Source organism: Ambystoma mexicanum, chromosome 4q (assembly GCF_040938575.1).
Source record: "Ambystoma mexicanum isolate Mex_15411 chromosome 4q, UKY_AmexF1_1, whole genome shotgun sequence".
In the NCBI taxonomy this organism is placed as follows: domain Eukaryota; kingdom Metazoa; phylum Chordata; class Amphibia; order Caudata; family Ambystomatidae; genus Ambystoma; species Ambystoma mexicanum.
The window spans coordinates 131,077,797-131,099,447 of NC_090928.1; the positions used below are offsets into that span (position 1 = coordinate 131,077,797).

A 21,651-nucleotide genomic window follows, 5' to 3' on the forward strand; every position below is an offset into this window, starting at 1 on the left:
CGGGCAGCAGTAACATGATCTCTATGCGTCAGGGCGCACACGGCTCTGATTGCACCATTTTGAATGGTCTGCAGCCTCTTCACGTTTGCCTGCGAGGAGCCAACCAGTTACCCATTACAATAATCCAGCCTGGAATTTATTGTAGCTGTTGCAATCAGAGCCCTGTTTTCCTCAGATAAGTACGGGCGTATCTGCCAAAGCAGCTGCGTCATATAAGCGCAGCAGGAGCTCAAGTAAGACACGTGTTGACTGAAATTTAGGTTGCGATCAAAAATGACCCCCAGGGTTTTCACATGGTCGGAGACCTGTATTTTAGTGCCCCCTATCACGAAGGCCTCATACTGAATATCCTGTTTTTTCCACTTCGCAGCACTCCCAAGAATCAAAATCTCTGTTTTCTTATTGTTTAGGGCAAGACATTTTTCTACCATCCATGCTTTGACAGCTTCGAAAGCCTTGCAGATTTTCAATGGATCTGCTTCATAAGATCCTTAGAGCTCCAGAATGATCCGAGTATCATCTGCATAATTAGCTAACTTGACGCCCAGACCATCTAGGAGATACAATAAGGGTTTGGAATATATAAAATAAAAACCAGAGGCGAGACACAGGAGCCCTATGGTACTCCGCAACTGAGTAAAGATTGTTGTGACTCAAAAGTCCCCCTCACAACCCTAGCCTTCCTTGGTCCAAGAAAAGATCTAAACCAGTTCACTGCTAACCTAGAGTAGTTACTGTCCTTGGCCAACCTGTCCGCCATCATATCATGATTCACTAAATCAAAGGTGGCGGACAGGTCTACCACCAATAGCATGGCCAAACTACCCTGATCCACAATCTCAACCAAGCAGGATTTGACGTCCACCAGGGCATTTCTGGTCCCATGCTTCTTCCTAAAGCCCGACTGTCCTTTAGCCAAAATTCCCTGCTCTTCCACAAGAGCATCGTACTGTGTACAAGCAATCTTATCTATAACTTTTAACAAAAAAGGTACATTAGTTATAGGTCGATAGTTAACAGGCTCATTTGGGTTTAGACCCTCTTTAGTAGTGGGGAGATCCAGGCCTCTTTGATATGATCAGGAACCAACCCCTCCTGAAAGGAGCAGTTTATGAAGGACGTAACTGATGGGGCAATGATAGTAAAGTAATCCTTAAAATATGAGGCTGGAAAAATTTCACCCTTACAGGACGTGGGTTTCATCTCGGCCACAGATGCTGACACTGCTTGGACTGTGAACTGCTGAAAAACAAACACGTCCACCGCACTGTCTCCCTCGCTGCTAATTCAAAATAATAAAAAGCTTTGAGCTTGTTCAAAATAATAAATAGCTCACTGGGGCTTGATTCGCCCCCATGATTCGTTCCTCCAGTTTGTCCTTTTTAGATTTAAAAATAGCACCTTGGTAATTTTTAGCTGCCTCTTTGTACATTGAAAGAAAAATATTGGAGGGATTTTTTTCTCCTGCTTCTTTCGGCCAGGCATTTAAGCTGCCTAGTTGACAAGGTGTCTGGAGAGAACCATTGGTTTGAAATAGCTTTCGCTTTTAATATTAAATTAGTGGGTGTTAATTTATCAAAAGCTCTATTCAGTGTGTCACATAACTGTACAGTAAAAGACTACAAGGAGCAATTTACTTCCAGATCAGCTAATTGGGATGAGACCATAAAGTGGAAAGCCTGCTGGGAGACATTCCGAGTGCCTCTACGCAAGATGGGCTTAGGGCGTGAACAAACACTTTCCTTTACTGAAACGGGACAGTAGAACGCTCTATTCCAGGGGCAGTTATGGGATATTGTTATCCATGTCCCATTGACCAAGAAAAGGAGATGAGATACCACTATTCCAGACGTACCAGAAAGAAGGCCAAAAGGGTTAAATGTCAGATGGGCGAGACATGGTATCCCCCTTTCTGTATTGACATCCAACCTAAGCCTCCCCCAACCTTTATAAGCCATTACAAGCCAGTTCCCCTCATTTTCCCACGTGTAACACTTGACAGTACTGGGACGAAGAAGAGGCAACTAAGAGTGATGAAGACTACACATTTTCACCACTTTAGTATAGGGATGAAGATGCCTGCAAGGAGCTGTGAGGGTCAGGCATGTTCCTTTAATTATGGTCAACCAGAGCTAATGAAGTATGCACAGCTGCAGCGTGTCAAGGGGCTGCAGGTGTATAAAAAGGGACCAGCCCAGTAGGAGAGAGAACAACAAGGAGACATGTGTGGGGAGCGACAGTGAACAGCAGGAGACCGTTGTGTAGAGGCAACCTTGGTGAGACCGGAGAAAGAGCCACAACGCTGGCCATTACACCAGAAGACTTGTGGGAGCAAATCTGAGTGGGCTGTCTACTTCCCACAAGCCTGGGAGCCTCCATAGCCCAGCGCGAGCAGCAGGAGCTGCAGGGGAGCCCGGACCATAGTGGACACTCTCCGCGTCCAGCAAGAAGCCTTGGCGGTGCCAGTGTGGAAGGAAACACACGGCGAGCAAGCGGAGCCTGCGCTGGTGGATTTCCTGGCTTTAGCAGCTGAGAGGTAGTCACAGGAACCACCGGGAAGAGGCACTTAAGGCTGGTGAGTGTTGGGAAGTTGCTCCAGCACTGTGGCGCTCCCATAGGAGCGCAAGGGAACAGTACACAAATAAACACACATTGAATACCGAACCAAGTGGAAACTTAACATTGAAGCAAACAAGTGCATTTCAATTACTGCATATAATTAAGCAACATAAGTGCACATTGAACACTGAACTGAAAGTAACCAATATTAAATATATGTTGCGCAACTACTTAACTCAAACCTTGATGTCAAGTACATTAAAGGCTGAAAGGAACCAAATAGTGAACTTTAATGAGTGAATGCAGTGCAGCAAGGCCACAGCTTGGCAAGAGGTGTGTGAAACGTGGTGGCAGAGCCACGGGGCCATCAAGGAGAAGCGCAAGATTACAAATTAAGCCAAGGGGCCATTTAAAGGAGTTTCGGCTGAGGTGTCTTGGTGCGCAGGAGCAAGTCCCAACGAACTTATGTGGGCAGAGGAGGTCGGGGATCCTCGTTGACCGACCTGTGAGGAGTAGACCGTGTGGTATAACAACTGGACCTAGACCAGAGAGCACTGAATAGTGAAAGATAAGGACACTGTGAAACAGCCCAAAGAGGCCAGTGCAAATGAACTGGTGAAGTAAACCAGAAAGAGGGTCAGGTTAACCTGGTGTTTTTGTTAAGACATTTTGAAAGACTGAAGCAAGTATAAGTGGCGAAGTTGACGTCTAGGGGAAAGGAACTCTGAGATCTGAAGGACCACACTTGTTGTTTTAGGAACGGAGTATGAAGACACTTTTGTTTTGGATTTTGTTACTTGAGACTTGGGGAAGGGAACCCCAAGGATTGGTTCTGAACTTTGTCGCCCAGAACTGGAGAAAGTGATAAGATTTTTTCATGGAACTTTCTTATGCTTGGGGAAGGAGAGCTGAAAGAAAGCTGTGAGCTGGAAAGAGCTTGAGTTGAACACTATTTCTTTTAACTTTGACATCCCTGCACACTTGTTGGCTTTAGTTGTGAGGCAAGGATAGGTTTTTGAAAAAGACAGACTTTTAAGTTGAACTCTTTGACTCAGACTTTCCTTAGTTTCATTCAGGTAGGTAAATCCCACCTTAGCATAGGGCAAGTTAGGCCTTCAACCATCCTGACATTTAAGTTAATAAATATATTTTGTTTGAACTGTAAGTCTGTTGTCTGTGTCTTAATTCATGATGCCTTCACAGACTTTACTGATTTACATTCTCCATCATACCACTTGTCTGTTCTAATAGCATGCCTCTTAATGAGGAATCAAGGTTTAGTGATTAATGGTTGACCAAGTTGTTAAATGAGTAATACATTTCATCATCCAAAAGACCCATGTTCAGAAAACGTTCAGGATCAGGCAACAATTAATGGTAAATCTTGGTTTTAACTATGGGTGAATTAACGGTAGCCCACTTGATCCCTTTCCACGATTTCCCTACAATTTGAATTTCAGAGCTAGGGTTGCCAAGCATAATTAATGGCTCTTGCTCGGAGGGAAGCCAAGTGTTACAGTGATCAAATTATGATCACTTTCGATTCTTCCAGGACCTCGAAATCATATAGCCCCAGATCCTAACCGAAAGGAAAATGTATTCTATATGAGACACACATTCAGTCCCATTAAAAGTGGGTTTTACAGGCTGGTCTTTTCGTAAAACACCCATTACATGCCCTCAGTTGCGTACACAAATAACATTTTAGCCAAGTCCAAAGCACGAGGAAAAGTCTCTATTGAAGGGAGCACTCTGGTAAAAAGGTAGGGTTTATGGCACTGCTCTCTCATACTGCCAGGAAAGGAGAATAAAATTATTATATGCAAACATCCTAACTCCACACTACCTTGTTCCCCCGTTTTCCTTATCAGGCCTTAAAGAAGCTGAGAGACAAGAAACCTACATAGGTACGCCTACCCCCAGAAGAGCCTAAGTCCATAGGCCAGGTAACTTGCTTGGTGCTGAGTTCGTTCACCAGGTGTGGGCTGATGATGACCTTGGAGGGCCCAATATAAAGAGTCCACAAGGACCTGACCTGGGTGGAACGAGGAAAGTATCCAATAGACGATGTAAGAGGGTGGGAGGAGATAAAGCAAAACACAGAATGCAAAACACAATTACAGCAGGGTAATCCAAGGGATACGAAACAGGTTTTCACCAAGCGAAACACCCGTGCTGTCCCAAAATTCCAAGCCACAATTCACCAGAAGTAAATAATCAAACCAAGTCCCAGAAGGTATACAGAAGTCACAGCGAGGAATCCAAAAGCAAGATATGCCGTAATCCAGAGGTCAATCCAAGAAACGTGAGCCGTGCGTTCAGAAAACCAGGAAAGAAAATGAAGCAATACAGGAGACACCACCTGCCAGGAGGAAATCCGTTGAAGAGCGTGCAGCTGGTGTTGTGTGGGTATTTTACTTCTGCGCTGGCAGGACTACTAACTTCCTGGGCATCGGATTGGCCATATGTCGGGATACATGATCATTTCACAGCAGCTCGAACACCAGGAAGTTCTAGGATCTTCAGAATGCAGTGTCCCCCAGTCGGCACAGGAACTGCCAGCTCCGCCTGAAGAACCCGGGCACCCACGGCCGCCGGAGTGTAACAGGCTGCTGACAGAGAAATCAAGTTCATTAATACACCTGTACAGGCACGCACAGCGCTGGAGAATTGCAGTTATTTGTATTACTAATATATTAATAGCCTGGCCATTCACACATGAATGAGATAATGGCCTTTATCATTTTCATTTTTGAATATTAGAATAGCTTGTTTGGCAAAAGCAACGTGATTATCTCCAGCGACCTGAATGAAAAAATCTGCAAGAGCCACTTTACTCCTGGAGAAACCAGGGAAGAAAGGATATACCTTACGGTTGAAGCAAATATACAATAAAATAATTGGACGTTTTATGGTTAGAATTTATAAAGTCCTGTGGGTTGGTCATGGTAAACGGGAGGGCTCCTGGGGATATCTCAGGCAAGTTCACCAGGAAAAATAAGGTGTCTTCCTCAATCCCGACTATGTTTTTGTTATAATCGAACATTTTTTCTTATTTGAAAACATGAGCGTAGAGCAAAATCAAAATAGTGATCATGCATTTTAGATGCGCCATTGGGATGACAAGTTAACAGCTGAGCTGGGATTGGTGCTCTGGAGACGGTTCCTAGAGGAAATCAGATCAGGTGGTCAACTAAATACATCAGATTGGTTTCTGTCAGGAACTTACCTCCACCGCGGTCCCTTTGTCAGGCTCCTCCCAGACTCCCGCCTCCATGCCGACTCCGGGGGCCATCTTGGCTTCTCACCGCCATACACCGGGGGTCCCTGGGACACCATGGGTCTCCCGCTCAGCTTCTCCAGTGCTGTGGTACTTTCGACAGCATGTCTGGGGCCACGCCTGCACATAGCTTAGTGCGGCATGATTGGAGGTTGCAATGGCACCTCCTGGACGCCCGGCAAGCACGATATCCTCCTGCTCAGTGACCAGCACCAAGTAACGGGACAACACAATCAGGAAGTAGCCCATAAAAGGCCCAACCATCCTTTACTCAGTGCTTCTCAGCTTTCCTTGCGAGTGGTGTTTTGGGTGTCTGTTTCCTTGATTCCTGTTTTTTGTGGCTTTTGACCTTGGCTCCGTTTACTGGATTGTCTTTTGGATTTTTCCCTGGATTTTGGCTGACCTGTGATTTTTCTTCTGTTTTTTTTACTCTGGTTTTTCCGTTGGATTGCTACTGGATTTCCCTTGAACTCTGGCGACCCGGACACAATTCTGGCTACAGAAGGTACTTTGGACTTTGGTTTTTTCATCTGGATTGCTTCCCTGGAACATTGACTGAACATTCTCCATTCTGTGCACTTATCTTCCGAGGGGAGGTTTTCCCACTCCTTCGATCTACTACTGGTGCCCTGTTAGGTAGGATACTTACCTGGTCCATACATAGTTGTCCTGCATATTATTGTGTAGTAATATTGTCCTTTCCTTTCTAGCTGCCTGGGTATGCGGTGCTACAGTTCCAGTCCACCTGTGGCCCCAATAACTGGTTAGGGAGTTGTTTTTACTTCTCTGACTGATGCTTGGGTACGGAGGTATTTAGTCAACTCGGAAGTTCACGTTTTGACAGTTTATCACTTTGTGATGTCAGCTTTAAGTTCTCTCTGCTATACATGTCCTCCCTACTTGACGTAGCTGGAGATCCAGAGGCGTTTACCGAATGGTTGATTCAATTATCAGCACAGTGGGTAAGGAATATGTTCAATGCAATTAAAACATTTAATATTGAGAAATACATAGGTACAATTGGTCTATAGTGATGCAAAAATGACAGTTATGGAAAGCAAATCGAGACCTGATGAAAAATCCGGAGGTTGACCTTGCTGAGAAATGCAAAAGTCTTAAGAGAAATAAACAAGCCTTTAAGAACTGGCTGTGAGGAATTCGACCATCTACACGGTGGGTGTGCGCTCGCCTGGGCTTTCAAAAAAATGTTTTATGAAATTGAATGATGAAAGATCAACCTCTGGAAAATGTGTGGGGCTAATCCATACACATTCTCCTATGCTCACTGTATGACATATGCATAGACCTGTGTACTCTTGCTTGACACAGCCCAAAGGCGCCATCCCTCCTTTCATACTTAGTTGGGATATGATAGGAGTAGTACACGATGCATCTCCAAAAGGGAAGGGCCAAACCTTCCCCCTGCCGTGGCCAGCCTGAGTAATTATTAAAGGCTCCATGGATCTGCTGTGTCCATTAGTTGAGCCCTATAGCTGGTGGCAGCGCTTTGCATAATAATCAAAGTAATTCAAGCAGGCCCACGTGGGGCCTGGCTACAGAGGCTTACAAAGTACATAGGAAACCCCAAGAACCTTTCATATGCAAGGGTGTCAGCCTGATTCCAGCCTTCGCCCTCGATTGAGAGTGAAATGTCATGTCTGGGACTGCGTGTTTACAGTAGTCATCCCCGCGGGGGACCCAATTCAGAAGGTACGAGTATGTGGTTTGACAGAGCCAGAAAGTCTGGTCTCGCCGCAGCTAGAAGGGAGACCTGCCGCTTTAGTCAGGAACCACAGAGATCTCCATTAAAGAGACAGACCCTTTGATCCACAACAGATAGGAGGATCGGCGGGACTTAGTATTACATGTTTTCACCCCTTTACCTTTTCTGTTGCAAAGCACTCTGGTTATGACCTCCCACATATAGGAGAGTGTTGGTGGGTACCCAGGATTGGTTCATTAAGGTAGGCTTAGCCTACACTAATCCCTGTGATCCATTTGGCTTTAAAGAGAGGGCCAAGCCCCTCTTTTGGCAGATCATCTGAAGGCTTCAACAGAAGCAGAAGGACAATCTCATCATTGGGCCCTGGCTGAAGGTACAGTCTGCCATACATCTTCTGCCAGTTAAGGAAGGCCAGGACCTCCAAGAAGGACGCAAGATCCCTCCCTGTAACAACTCCCAGGGAACAGAGGGAGCTACTGAATCTAGAGGACCCTCCAGCAGCTCCAGAACCGGTACCCAGCCAGCACACAGCGTGCCCTGCTCTGCTAGACTCTGAGCAACCTTCCAAATTGGGAAGTGCCCGAGAGTCTCTGAATCAAACCAAGGACAAGGCAACCTGCAACACTCTCCTCAGCTTTGGGCCATCCTCAAAGAACGACACAAGCCCAGTGAGGAAGCTAGAAGAAGTGCATCAACAAACATCTACCGATGTCCGCCATAAAGGACATTTTCAAGCCAGTCGAGCCCCTCAAGCTGCAACCGGCTGCACCGTTGACTGTCGTCACACTGCAGTCGCTAAAGCCATCTGAGACCCCTCAACCAGTGCTTCAGGACCACCGACCAGCACAGAGACAACGATTCCTGACCCTGAACCGCCATGTAGGCCAGCCTGCAGCTGATTGTTCAGCTTCGCTCACCGAACTGGTTGCCGCCTGATACCCGCAGCTGCCTTCCATCTTGAACTCTGTCGCAGAAGCTGCAAAGTGCCCTGAAACCGACTCGACCCTGTCGAGAACCAAGAACATCTACAAGCACATGGTACAGTATGGTTCTGTCCCCCTGGTCCTTCTCCGAAGGCCCCTAGTGACATTTTACAGCCTATTGCTCCCTTTGTGCTGAAACCAAGTATCCTTGAACTATTGTGATTAATTACTATACCGACTACCCTCCTGCCAGTATCCAGAGTGCATTTGTTTTCCTTCTTTGAAACGTTCTGTTCTCTACATTTCTTTACAGGTTGGATTGTATTTCGTAGTGTGCTAGAACGGTCTATTGTGATAATATCAAAGTCGATATATTTATACAACCTTGACTGGACATTGCCTTTTATCATCATTGCGTAATAATTGGATTTTCGCTGTGTTGCAACTAACCAATGATCCATGACCTTTCGGAGATAAGCCTGCCGTTCCGTCCACGTTACAAAAATTGGATAAGAAGGTTTATAATTTGCTTGTGTTTCCAATCTGTTCGGATCCCTTCTGGTGTATTAGAGGTGTGGGGCTGATTGATGGTTTAGAAACCAATATTAATCCCTGGACCACTGGTGCCCCGGAAGTTGATTTGTCACACTGACTAAAATAGTACAGAGGTTAGTAAAGTGGACACAAATGTTGCACATTATTAAAGGACCAAAACAGTAGATTGTTTTGGGCATTTGATAAATAAACCCATAGACAATATGATTAAACCAAGACTGGGAAATATTTATTAACGCAATCATTTTTGATAACGCATTACCAGTTAATAAAAATCAAGTAACAGTAATTAATTTATGAAAAGATTTTCTCCATAGAGGAAATAAACTCTAGTATAGTCAATTAAAAGCCTTCAAGGGCCCCGTAATTGGGTGCTTGGTAACTGTTTTTAAAGCAGCCCTTGACTCGTGGGCCATGATCTTGTGTTGTTTATTTAAAAAGATAGTGGAATTTAACAAACTCCCTTCTTACTGAATGCAGGTTTATTCGATTCTCATCTTCAAAAAGGAACTTAGAGAATGTCTGATGAATTATAGACTAACAGCCCTTCTTGAATTAACAACTATTATTTTTGCATCATTGTTGTTAAAAGAATGGGCTATTAAAGCTGATATACTTTTCCTAGAACAAACTGGCTTTGGATCAAAGACGTCAACAGGTGGCAATGTATTTTTAATTTCCATTGTAACAAAAAACGTCAACAAAGCTGGTAACCCACCTCTATATGTGGCTTCTATGGATTTGTCACTTTCATTTAATCGAGTTAACAAACAATTAAAGTGAGCAAATGGGCAATAGGCCCAAGTATCTTAAAGTCAATTATTGTATTACACAATAATAACCAAATTAGAGTTAAACTAAACGGTAAAGGCAATTGTACCAAGCCATTGAATAGTAATGAGGGCAAGACACGGCTGTGTTCTTGCCTCTTTTCCATTTATACCACATACCTCTGATGCCAGAGACTCGTTACCCGAGAGACAAAATGTACCCCTTAAAACTGGTAGCTATCAAATAAGTTACGTAGCATGAGCGGGTGGTGTGAAATAAAAGAGCAACATCACTATAGGGCTTCAGAAAAGTATTGAGGCATTAAATGCATATGATGTTGAGCACGAATTTAGCTTAAGTACCATCAAGTCTAAGATTCCATGCTTTACAATAAAGAAAAGGCTTTTTCCTCATAAGTGGTTCCTACAGGCTGAACCTCTGGAACGTGTGGAACCCTTTTGCTGCCCCCGGGTGGAAGTAAGTGATCACACCTCAAAGGGAAAGTAAATGAGAAGTTAAAAATGAAGGCAATTAAAACCTTGTTTGGCCTTTGTTGCTTTGATCAGTATATAGGCGATTTTGTTTGAAGCCAGGGAGGAATTTCTGACTATTTTAAAATTATTATCCAGAACCTTAAACATAGCTTTGTTCACGGTTTAAATGCTCTTTGTTCTTTGCTACTTGCCAATTATAGTGCTTGAAAGATTAAAAGCATGTAATAAAAAAATTAACACTCAAGTGTAGAGAATTTTGCCTGCCACTTATTCATATTGCTACATACACCAATATTGCTGTTATTCAATGAAAAAAAAAGAATCGGGGCGCAGGGATTCCCATTTGCGATCTGAAATATCATTGTAAACAAAATGTTTAAAATCGCCTTTTCCTTTAATCTTCAGTGGCTGACAAGCTATACTTAGATGTTTAAGAATGTCTATACTATTAGGGTCTAATAATAAGCAACAAATGGGAAGACTTTTTTTTTGACACCCTGCCATGCATCCACACCTTAAAACGTATACCCATCCGGAAAACATGAAATATACAATTTTGGACAGTGAAACATTCAAAATATTTTTAGATGTTCTGGTATAGAATTACTTTATTCTAAATGTGTACAATTACACCACCAATCTCACTATAAGGCTTTCTGATGTAATTACTTAATATGAATAGAACAATATGTACCTTAGGACAATTTGAAACCAATCTGCTGCATATAATGTGCACAATGGGTCCTAAAATGAAAGATAACATAACAATGCCCAGTTGTTGAAGCATCTCTCAGGAGGTCAAATAAAGTATGCTTTATGAAGACATGTTCCATGTGGTGTAACTTACTGTATGTCTTTGTGAGAATGCAACTAATATTCACATAATCCATAGTGTGGTGAACATTTAAATATGCTGTTATAAAGTTAATGATCCTCTATGACTTATTGTTAATATCTGCCACATTGAATTGTGTTGCTCTGCCTTGACTAGACCTAGGCACATGTTATCATGCGCATGTCCAAGATGCATCCGGCTTCATTGACTACTCGCTGACTACTCAATTCTTACGTATTTCCATTCTGGCTCAGACAAGCATGTTTTAGAGTACCACCTTGTTCTCACTTCGCTCAGCTAGGCGGCTTCAGTATCTAGAATTAGAAACATTAAGCAGCATGGTATTGGCCGAGTCCTGTGAGAACTGTAGTCTGAACCAGATACTTCGGACTTACGGAAATTGTATCAAAATGCATCTGTTCAGTGCTGTAAGGTGTGCTCAGTGCTGTAGGGTGTGCTCATCAGAAGGTAGATGAAGCTCATGTGCTGTACTATGAGAAGACTGTAAAATAGGCAGGAGACAACCCGATGCATTTTATATTGTTGTCATCGAATGTTGTCTGGCATGCCCCTTCCATATAAGACTGTGTTATGAGACGGTATAAAGTAAATGTAATCTGTGGAAATGAGTTTGCAGTTTCATGCTCAATCGGGACACTGGGATCGGGTTGTGTTCATGCCATCCTGTCCTGTTGATGCCTGCTTTGCTGACTGCCATTAAAGATGCTCACCAACCTCTGGGTATTGGATTATTGATGGATGGTGAATTTCCCTGATAATATCAATAAGGAGCATTGGTGTTTGAAATACTGACTTAGAGCAGATGTTGTCACAAATACATATTAACATCCCAAGTTAACCCTTGTGAGATGCCCTGAGAGTCCTGGGTTTAATATTGACAAAAGAAAACCCACAAATACTGTACAAGCATACAGAATGATGTAAGCTGAAATGCCAGGACTTAGTAAGCATCCATCCTTTACCCAGGACAATTAGAGTTTCAACAGGAAAATGTGCAGTATAAAGCGCACAAATTTGCCTACTGTGCAGCAGAACATTCAGGCAAACCTATGCAATCCTGTGCAAACCTCTCTACCTCAATGGATCATATTTTATTTGGCTGGCAAACTTCTTATCACATAAAAGTGAAACTGTGAAGTACTGAAAAAAAAAACGGACTCATGCATTGTGTAATAAACTATAGTGTTTGTTCCATGAGAAAAATAATATGTATCATTTATACGGTGCGCATCATATGCTGAATATTCCCGTATCATGATCTTTGCTCCTGGCACCATCAATTGTGAAATATCATGGCCATTAGAGAAAATAATATGCTGTTGTGTGTTTACAGAGAACTCAGTTCTCAGTCTTTTTCTTTCAAAAATGCATTAAACGAGTTTGAATTGAACATGGGGTTAATCATATGAGGGCCATCCGAATAAGAACATTTTTTATTAGTACAAATATATCACTGAAAAAATGTTTTGGGGAGTGCGGGAATGAGAACAAACATCAATTTTAACATGTACACTTTACAGTCTAATTCATCACAGACCCACATTTCATTTTGTGGTCCAATATTATCAGAAATCACTATCTTTAATTCCCTAGTTATATTGGTATTGTTCATAAAACAATCATCATTGACACATTGCGTTTCTGCTTTTTTGAGCTAACAATGTCATCAGGACGGAAACATTTACAAATCTGAGCAGAAATATCCCTGTTTCATTGATAACATGTGTTATTCATGCATGACCAATTGAAGTAGCTTTTATGTACGCCTTACGTCCCGCGAGCGCGATGACGTTAAGGCGCTAATAAATAAAGAGCCCGCCCCGGCACGAGCGGGGGAAGTTCCGGGCACAGCCAGTACAACATGTGTGTGTGTGTTCATTGCTCTCCCCGGCCCGGCCTTTCACGTGAGGCCCATGCATTCTCTCCTCTGCCGGCGCACCGGCTGGAGAGGATACAACACTGGCGACGAGGGACGGATCAACAAATCATCACGTGTGTAACATTCTACTCGGCCCACAAGCCCTCGAAACGGACGAATTTGTGGAAGCACGGTGGGGGGCCCATCTCCCAACCGGAAAAAAAATCTTTTCCACCTCTTCTCCTGCAATCCTCTACTCCATCTCCCCACAAAACGCTCAGACAGCCAAAAACGCTGCCAAGCAGTGCACAGTCTGGAACAGTGTGAACCTGAAGTCTGTACAGGGAGCCATCATCAGGCCTAGCAACGCAGGAGGAGACACTGCATCGCATGCAAAACAGAGGAGTGCCACGGGGAACATTGACACCCCATTGACAAAAGGATCACGAAGGCAAGGAGCATTCACCACTCGCACACGTCAACTGGAGGAACATCGACGCTGGAACAACATGGCAACTGGCCTGTCCACACCCAGACCCGGCACGCCATCGAGAATTGCAGCATTACTATCACCCGCAACACCATCCCCCTCGACCACAAGGGGGAAAAACAATGGCGTTGGGACCATTCGACCCCTAACCGACCCATTGTCAGTGGGCCCCCGCTGGCTATTGTGGATCCAGAAGTTCGAAATGGTGGACTGCAAAGACATCACAACGCCCACGAAGATGAGGTCTCACCTTCTACTCAACGTGGGTGACAACGTCCTGCGCATCTTCAACTCTCTGGTAATCAGAGATGATTCAGACATTTACCAACTGGCCAAAGATGCTCTCACAGCCCACTTCATGCCACAACTGAACCCGGACTATGAGACTTTCATATTCTGCACCACCATTCAGTTCGCGGAAGAAACACTCGACGCATACCACACGAGATTCAGAAAACTCGCACTCTCGTGTGAATTCGATAACGTCAAGAAGGAGATAAGAGGCCAAATCATCAACGGCATGCACTCTGAAAACTACGCAGAATGGTATTGAGCGAGAAGGGCATTTCCCTAGCCAGGATCCTTGAATACAGGCGCCAAAGAGAACTGTCACACGCGAGAGCGGCACACATCAGCACCATCCAGGAGAAGCTCCAACTAACGCCGACAACGGAAACAATAGCCCAAATCGCCAACCGCCAACAACCGAGAGAAGACATCAACGAGACAAACAGCTCACCTCGGGTGCAAGACCCCACTACCAGTGGAGGGACGATTCAGAACAACGCTCAGTAGAGGCGACCGAGTCATACAGTCAAAGGTATACGTCGTCAACGCAAGTATCGAATGCCTACTAAGTGGAGATGCGGCGGAAAACCTGGGACTAATCCAGTTTATCTGTGATGTTACAGACCCCACAGACATCGCCACCCTCCTCAGGAAATACCCAGGCCTCCACAAAGGCATCGGCTGTTTGAAAGGAAAACTTATAAAGCTACACATCGACAATTCAGTACAGCCCCGAGCGGTGCGACACAGAAGAACCCCATTCCACATGAGGGACCAAGTCGAAAAAGAACTGCGAGAACTTGAAAAGGCAGGAATCATAGAGGAAGTAACTGGGCCGACACCGTGGGTATCACCTATGGTGGTGACAAGGAAGCCGAAGCAACCGGGAAAGGTGAGGATCTGCATCGACATGTGCCTTCCCAATGCAGCTATAAAGCGAGAACGACACATCACCCCTACACTCGACAAAATTATCACGGACCTCACGGGGTGGAAGATATTTTCTAAAATTGACCTCAATGCCAGATATCATCAGTTGAAACTGCATCATGACTCCAGATATATCACAAGTTTTTCCACTCACCTGGGCCTACACCGGTACAAAAGGTTACGTTTCGGCATCACCTCAGCGGCAGACGTTTTCCAGCAGGCTATCCGAGAGGTGATTCAGGGCATCCCAGGAGTACTGAATGTCAGCAATGACATCCTCATCCACGCCAGCGACAGACACGAGCACATGCATCGCCTCGAAATGGTGCTCAGCAGGCTGGAGGCCGCAGGCCTGACCATCCACCGGGAAAAGTGCGAATTCTTGAAGGACGAAATCACTTTTTTCGGGTACGACAGTGCAGGGGTGTCAGCTGACCCACAAAATATGCGGACATCAAGGAAGCTTCCCCCCCTGCCCCCCCAACGACACCCACGGAGGTACACAGCTTCTTGGGAATGGCAACCTACTGCGGGAGGTTCATCCCCAACCTGGCAACAATGTCCGAACCGCTCAGAGAACTCACAAAATCCAACCCGAAATGGGCCTGGAGCCCCAACTGCCAGTAAGCATTCAAACAGATTAAAACATCCCTCTCGGTCGAGACTACAATGGCCTACTATGACCCCACACTGTCGACAGAACTAAATGTTGACGCCAGCCCTGTCGGCCTCAGAGCCATCCTCGTTCAGATTGCTCAGACAGGAGAGACAAAGCCAATCGCCTACGCGTCTCGCACCCTGACCACAACCGAACTACGCTACTCACACATTGAGAAAGAAGCCATTGCAGTGTAATGGGGATGCCGGCATTTCCACCTATATCTCTATGGACGGAAGTTCAGAGCCTACACGGACCACAAGCCACTCATACCCACATTTACGGGATCTTCCTCGCACCCCAGGGCCAGGATAGGAAAATGGCTGCTACACCTGCAGCAATACGAATTTGAGCCAACCTACCAACCAGGAACCAGCAACCCTGCAGACTTTCTATCCCAGCACCAGAAGGCAGCCACCCCAGGGGAAGTGTATGTGGCAGAAGAAACCGAGGAGCACATATGCCAGGTCGTGCACACTATGGAACCCAAAGCGGTCAACATCGAAGACATGGTAGAAGCCACTCAAACTGACCCCTGCTGTGACCTAGTCAAAGACTCCATCATATCAGGCAAATGGAAATATTTTCTCCGAAATGTGCACAACCACACACCCGAGGCCAGGGACTTCCTCACATGCATTTTCCCGATACGACAAGACCTGTCCATCACCAGTGAAGGACTCATGCTGAGAGGGGCACAGATCGTAATCCCCACCAGTCTACAGGACAGAATCATAGCGCTGGCCCACAAAGGCTACCAAGGGATGGCCCGGACCAAAGCCAGAATCTGGCACCGAGTGTGGTTCCCACACATCGACACAAAGGTGCAACAACTCATAACAGCCTGTCTCCCCTGCCAGATAACAAGTGCACCGCCGCGCCCCGAACCCATTCTATCGGCAGAGCGGGGGCCATCAAGATGGGACGCAATCAGCATCAACTTTTGCACAGTCCAGGAAGGCACATACCTATTAGTAGCCATCGATGACCATTCAAGGTACCCGGAGGTGGAGATTGTGTCATCCACAGCAGCGGAAATGGTAATACCGGCCCTTGAAAAGATGTTCACCACCCATGGCCTGCCACGATGCATTAAAAGCGATAACGGACCGCCATTCCAGGGCACAGAGATCAAGAAGTACCTGGATGATCTGAACATCCAATACCACATCACGCCAAGATGGCCCCAAGCCAACAGCGATGTAGAGAGGTTCATGCGAACCATCAATAAAGTGCTATGCCTATCCAGGACACACTCCAGCCCCTGGAGAGTAGATCTGTACCGATTCCTACAGAATTATCGATTGACACCCCATAGCTCCATGGGGCTATGTTCTGACTTCAGTGTCGTGTAGACCGTTGAAACCTCCGTCCTCAAGCGACGCACAGGGGAACTAAAAGAAACCCGCTGTGCGACCTTTGGGGCCACAGGTGGGAGAGATGTTCCTTCCCGGATCCACAGAACCTCTGGAACACCGATGCTGCTGTCAAAAAGAACGAGGCAATTACAATATATCACAAGAACCAAAGGATCTGAATAGCCTTACCTATCCGGTGTTTTGAAAAAACCCAGGAAACCTAGGAGGGAGGTTCGAGACTCAGATGAGGCGGTCCCTAGAACATGAGGACCGCAGATAAGCGTGGATGCAGGATAAGCCACCTGTAGGACTGAAGGCGTGACTTGAATCCCAAAAGGGAAATGGCGTAGAAGTTCAGCAAGGTACCAAGGGATGATCCGAAGACAAGTTAGGGTCGTGTCAGAAATCCAGCAACAGGTAAACAGTTCCAAGCAAAGGTACAAAGGGGTAAACCGAAGGAGTCCAAGAGAGAGTTCCAAGATCAAGGTAAACCAGTAGTGTTTATCCAAACGTAGCGCCAAACAGGGTCGGAAGACAGCTGAGAAGCAATGAGTGTTCCGTGCCTCAAGCCTTATATACTGTGCGTTTCGGGGTCATGTGACGTCCACCAAGGTCACGTGGGAAACGCCACTCTGGATCACGTGAGCAAGTGAACGATCGGCGTGGAGGTGTAACGCCGCCCCTTCTGCTGTATGTTCTCCATGGCAACTGCCAGTGCAGGAAGGGCTGCAACCGAGCCCGTAAATCGTACATGGTACGGAGCTTTCGGTCCTTTGGGTAAACCGAATCACATGAGCCTCGAACCCTGGAGGGAGGTGTCGGGGAAATGTGAGCAGCGTTCTGGTGTGCAGTGGATCGGTGTGCAGAGGATCGCCTAACAGGCTACCACCGGCAGACATCATGTATGGAACAATAATAAACTCATCCATTCCGCACCACCCAAGCAGAGGCACTGACACCTATGACAGCACTCACACTCAACACAAGAGAAAAATGGCGAATGAGCACATGAGCATCAGGAGACATGCACGGAACTCGGAACACCAAGTTAGTGAGCAGGTGTTGGTGGTGCGCAACCCCACGAAGATTACGCTCGACACACAATATGACATGGTCACCTGGACCATAACCCGAAGACAAGGAACAATGGTGACTGCAGCACGGGGGCACCGCCTAATCACCAGGAATGCCTCATGGTTCAAGAAGGTGCCACCACAGATGTGGACTGATGGAGGAGACCAGCAGCTCTCGGAAGCGGAGCCATCGCCGGAGGACGAGAGTCATCAACCCGAGGGAGAGCCAGCTTCGAGGCACAAGGCAGACGAACCACAGGATGGACCGGATGAGGCGTCACCAAGTGAGAAAGGTGAGCCACAAGGGGACACAGGTCCGGGGACAGCCCCTAGACGAGGGCACTATGCGTCAAGGACAGCACGGAGAGCCCCAGAAAAATTAAAAGACTATGAATGGTGAAGTGACACTGGGGGCAAGGGGACAAAGAAAACTGTGCTGGACTAGAATGCACAGTAAAGTTAAACCGGCTTGTTAACACAGTTACGTAGATCACGTAGTAGTACAATTTGTTAGGAAAAAGAAGGAATGTTATGTACGCCTTACGTTCCGCGAGCGCGATGACGTAAGGCGCTGATAAATAAAGAGCCCGCCCCTGCACGAGCGGGGGCAGTTCCAGGCACAGCCAGTACAACGTGTGTGTGTTCATTGCTCTCCCCGGCCCGGCTTTCCAGGTGAGGCCCATGCATTCTCTCCTCTGCCGGCGCACCGGCAGGAGAGGATACAACAGTAGCTCAAACATTATATTCAAATTATTTATTCGGCAGGTTTACCAACTTGAGGAAAATAAGGAATGATGGATGAGAAATATATTTCTGGAGGTTCAGTAAAAATTAAAAAGTAGTGTAATGTAAACTAACTGCATTTTGCAGAGCACAGCCTCCCCCCATTTAGGCAGCCTCTTTGCACTACAAAAGCGATGGATACAAGGTTTTGAATTAATCATGATCAATAGCTTTGCTCTACGCCGCTATGATTGCCATCATTCCAGTCTGCACCACTCTGCTGTGCACTTATTAGAACATATAATTTTAAAACTAAGAAAAAAATGGTACTTTTTCCCCCCTCATACAAAATTGCATTGCTGGCTTCTATGTGATTCTAAGGAAGATATGGGACACCTCCCTGGGGAAAAGAACAGAAGCACTACAGGTGGTGTTTGTGTGGCTACTTCACCTGCTATCCCATAATACTGGGATGTGGCACAAGCCAGGCGCGAGGGGAAGTAGGGTGAAAACTCCACCGCGTAGCCATGACGGCCGGGAACCCGGAAGTACTGCATCATCCACGTCTTTCTGCCATCTACTACTGCTACAACCGTGTTCCAAGTGTCGGGCGCGTTGACATACTAGCACTCCCTTGAGCTGGCGACTATCACCGACCGTAAAGAAGGACTATCCGAGCACAGCCTAGTTCTATCAATGAGAGTATCACAACCATCTTGGAATTATGGTTGGAGGTTTAGGAAAGTCTAAGCGCGAAAGAGAGTTTAGTCACTCTTGTGTATGAATCTTTCTGCTACTTGCATTGATGTGGATGCGTCTGTTTCTTAGCACTATACTAAAACCAATAGCAATTCTTGAACAAAAATATTTGTACCCAATTTCGAGACTCAGAAATGGATTAACTGATATACGCAACGGTGATCATCCTACATTTTAGAGACAAATGCAAGTTCCTTTTCCTCAATAATAGATTACAACCCGTTTGTGATAACAAGATACCCTCTTCGGTATTGTCTTCCACTGTGAATATTTTATTCCAAGATGGCTGTCATAGTAACACAAGGGGGACTACTGCAAACCGACGCCGTGGCCATCTTGGAACGGAGAATAAATAGCGGTATTACCTCGATTCCAGTCGACTAAGCGAAAAGTGCATGTAACAGTACAAACAATGATCAGTGATACCATACAAACAATGAATAGTCGGTGAGAAAATGTTGTTATGCTACGAGCCTAACAATCTATGGGACACCTCTAAGCATTAGATTTTTGTCCAAATAGTTTTATTCCCACCTTCGTTTCATATCGGACACGTTTACCATCAGTAGACAGCAGGTGGCAGTGTTTAAGCAAATGGTGCTTTGATTTCTTACTGGTAATCTGTATTACTCCCGTCCTACTCTTTCTCTTCACAGTACTTACATTTGAGAGTCACCTCTCCATGAGGAACCCATAACCCAACTTTTCTTTGCCTTGCTTCGAGTCTCCAGATTTTTCAGGGCCCTCTGCAACAAATGAATTGTGTGGGGTCCTAATCTGCACCATTGACATCACCATAGCTCTCAACCATGTGTGTCACAAAGGCGGGTGAAAACACCCGATTTTATTTTTGGCGGGTGAGAGGCCCATTGAAATGAATGGGCATGCAGGAGGCTTGGCGGGCGAGTCAGCTGTTTAGAAGGCGAGTGACACCCGCCAAAAGCGTGTGAGTTGAGAGCTATGCATCACAGTAAATGATGTCAGGGCATCATGAGATGTGTTACATTTAAAGAAGCTGCCAGAAGTAATCCATACATGCCAACATTCCGGGGCACTTGGGAGGGAGATTTCAAAAGGGATATCGGGAGACCTATATTTCCTCATAGAAATGCATTGGGGCTACAGTTATTTTAGGCGGGAGACCATGGAAAAATAGCAATATTTTTCACTGAAATATCGGGAGTCTTCGGCCTAAATCGGAAGGGTTGGCATGTATGGTAATCCAAGAGACAAACGGTGTGCTGTCAGTATATGAATGGTCATTCTTATTATCAGGTACATACATGTAGACATGCCAACATTTCATACATGCCAACATTCCGAGGCACCTGCGAGGGAGATTTCATCAGTGAAATCGGGAGACATAAAGTTTCCCATAAGAATGAATTGGGGCTACAATTATTTTAGGTGGAAGAACGTGAAAAATAGCAACATTTTTCACAGAAAAATCGGGAGTCCCCCACCTAAATCGGGAGGGTTGGCAGGTATGTCATTTGGGAGCCCCTAAGAGGGAGATTTCACAACAGCAATCGGGAGAATTTATTTTTCCCACAGAATTGCATTGGGGTTATAATTATTTTAGGCGTAAAACTCCAATGCAATCCTACGGGGAAATTCCTTTCTCCTACTTTCTGGAGCAAAATCTCCTTCCCACCTGGGAGAGAAACTTGCCATGTCTGGATTTCCTCAGGGAAATAGGGAGGCATCATTTTTCACATAGGAATGCATTTGGCCTACAATTATTTTAGATGGGAGAGCGTGAGAAATAGCAATATCTTTCACTGAAAAATCAGGATTCTCCCGCCTAAATCGGGAGGGTTGGCATGTATGCAGATATGTGGCATTACCTCCACGTCTCTCTTCCTCGTCCCAGTACTAAACAGTGAGGTGTCTCACCTCTCACAGGAACCCCTTTTCTCTTTCTATACTTTTTTTAAATTTATTTTTTTAATTATTTTTATTCAGTTTTTACAAACCTTTAAAAAGAAGAAAGAGAAAGAAAACAGCATACAGAAGAAAAAAAACAGTTTAAGAGTCCGCCGCCTCTTTCCCAGTTCATCGTCTGGTTCACAGCCTTCGTCGTGAAAGTGCAGATAATAGTTTCACTACAAGTTAATCACGTGCTTAGCGTCTAAAGTCTCTTTTAAAATACGCAAGAAGGTTGTCAGTGCGCATAAAACCGATCTGTTGGAGCCATCAAACAGCGCTCTCCACCAGTCCTCTTTAGCAAGGAACTGGAATTTGTTTTTGATTGGCCCAAAAATGGTGTTTCTTTGCTGCTCCAGTCCAAGACATGACATTGTCAAGTGTTGAAGGGTTTCATTTTTAGCACCACAAAATCGACACGATAGGT

General features: G+C 45.4%; 1 protein-coding gene across 2 annotated transcripts in view; it reads right to left on the reverse strand.

Moving 5' to 3' along the window:
- The window catches only part of PEX7 (peroxisomal biogenesis factor 7), a 1,557,721-nt gene extending 1,538,544 nt beyond the window's left edge, over positions 1–19,177 (reverse strand). The window contains exon 1 of one of the 2 annotated variants that reach the window (XR_011268107.1): positions 18,991–19,177. Coding sequence is in view for 1 of the 2 variants with exons in the window: in XM_069607655.1 (XP_069463756.1) it covers positions 18,991–19,099 (109 nt within the window). In the remaining variant the exon portion in view is untranslated. The remainder of the gene's footprint in view (positions 1–18,990) is intronic. The other variant, XM_069607655.1, reaches the window with a different exon arrangement.
- Positions 19,178–21,651: the final 2,474 nt, after the last annotated feature.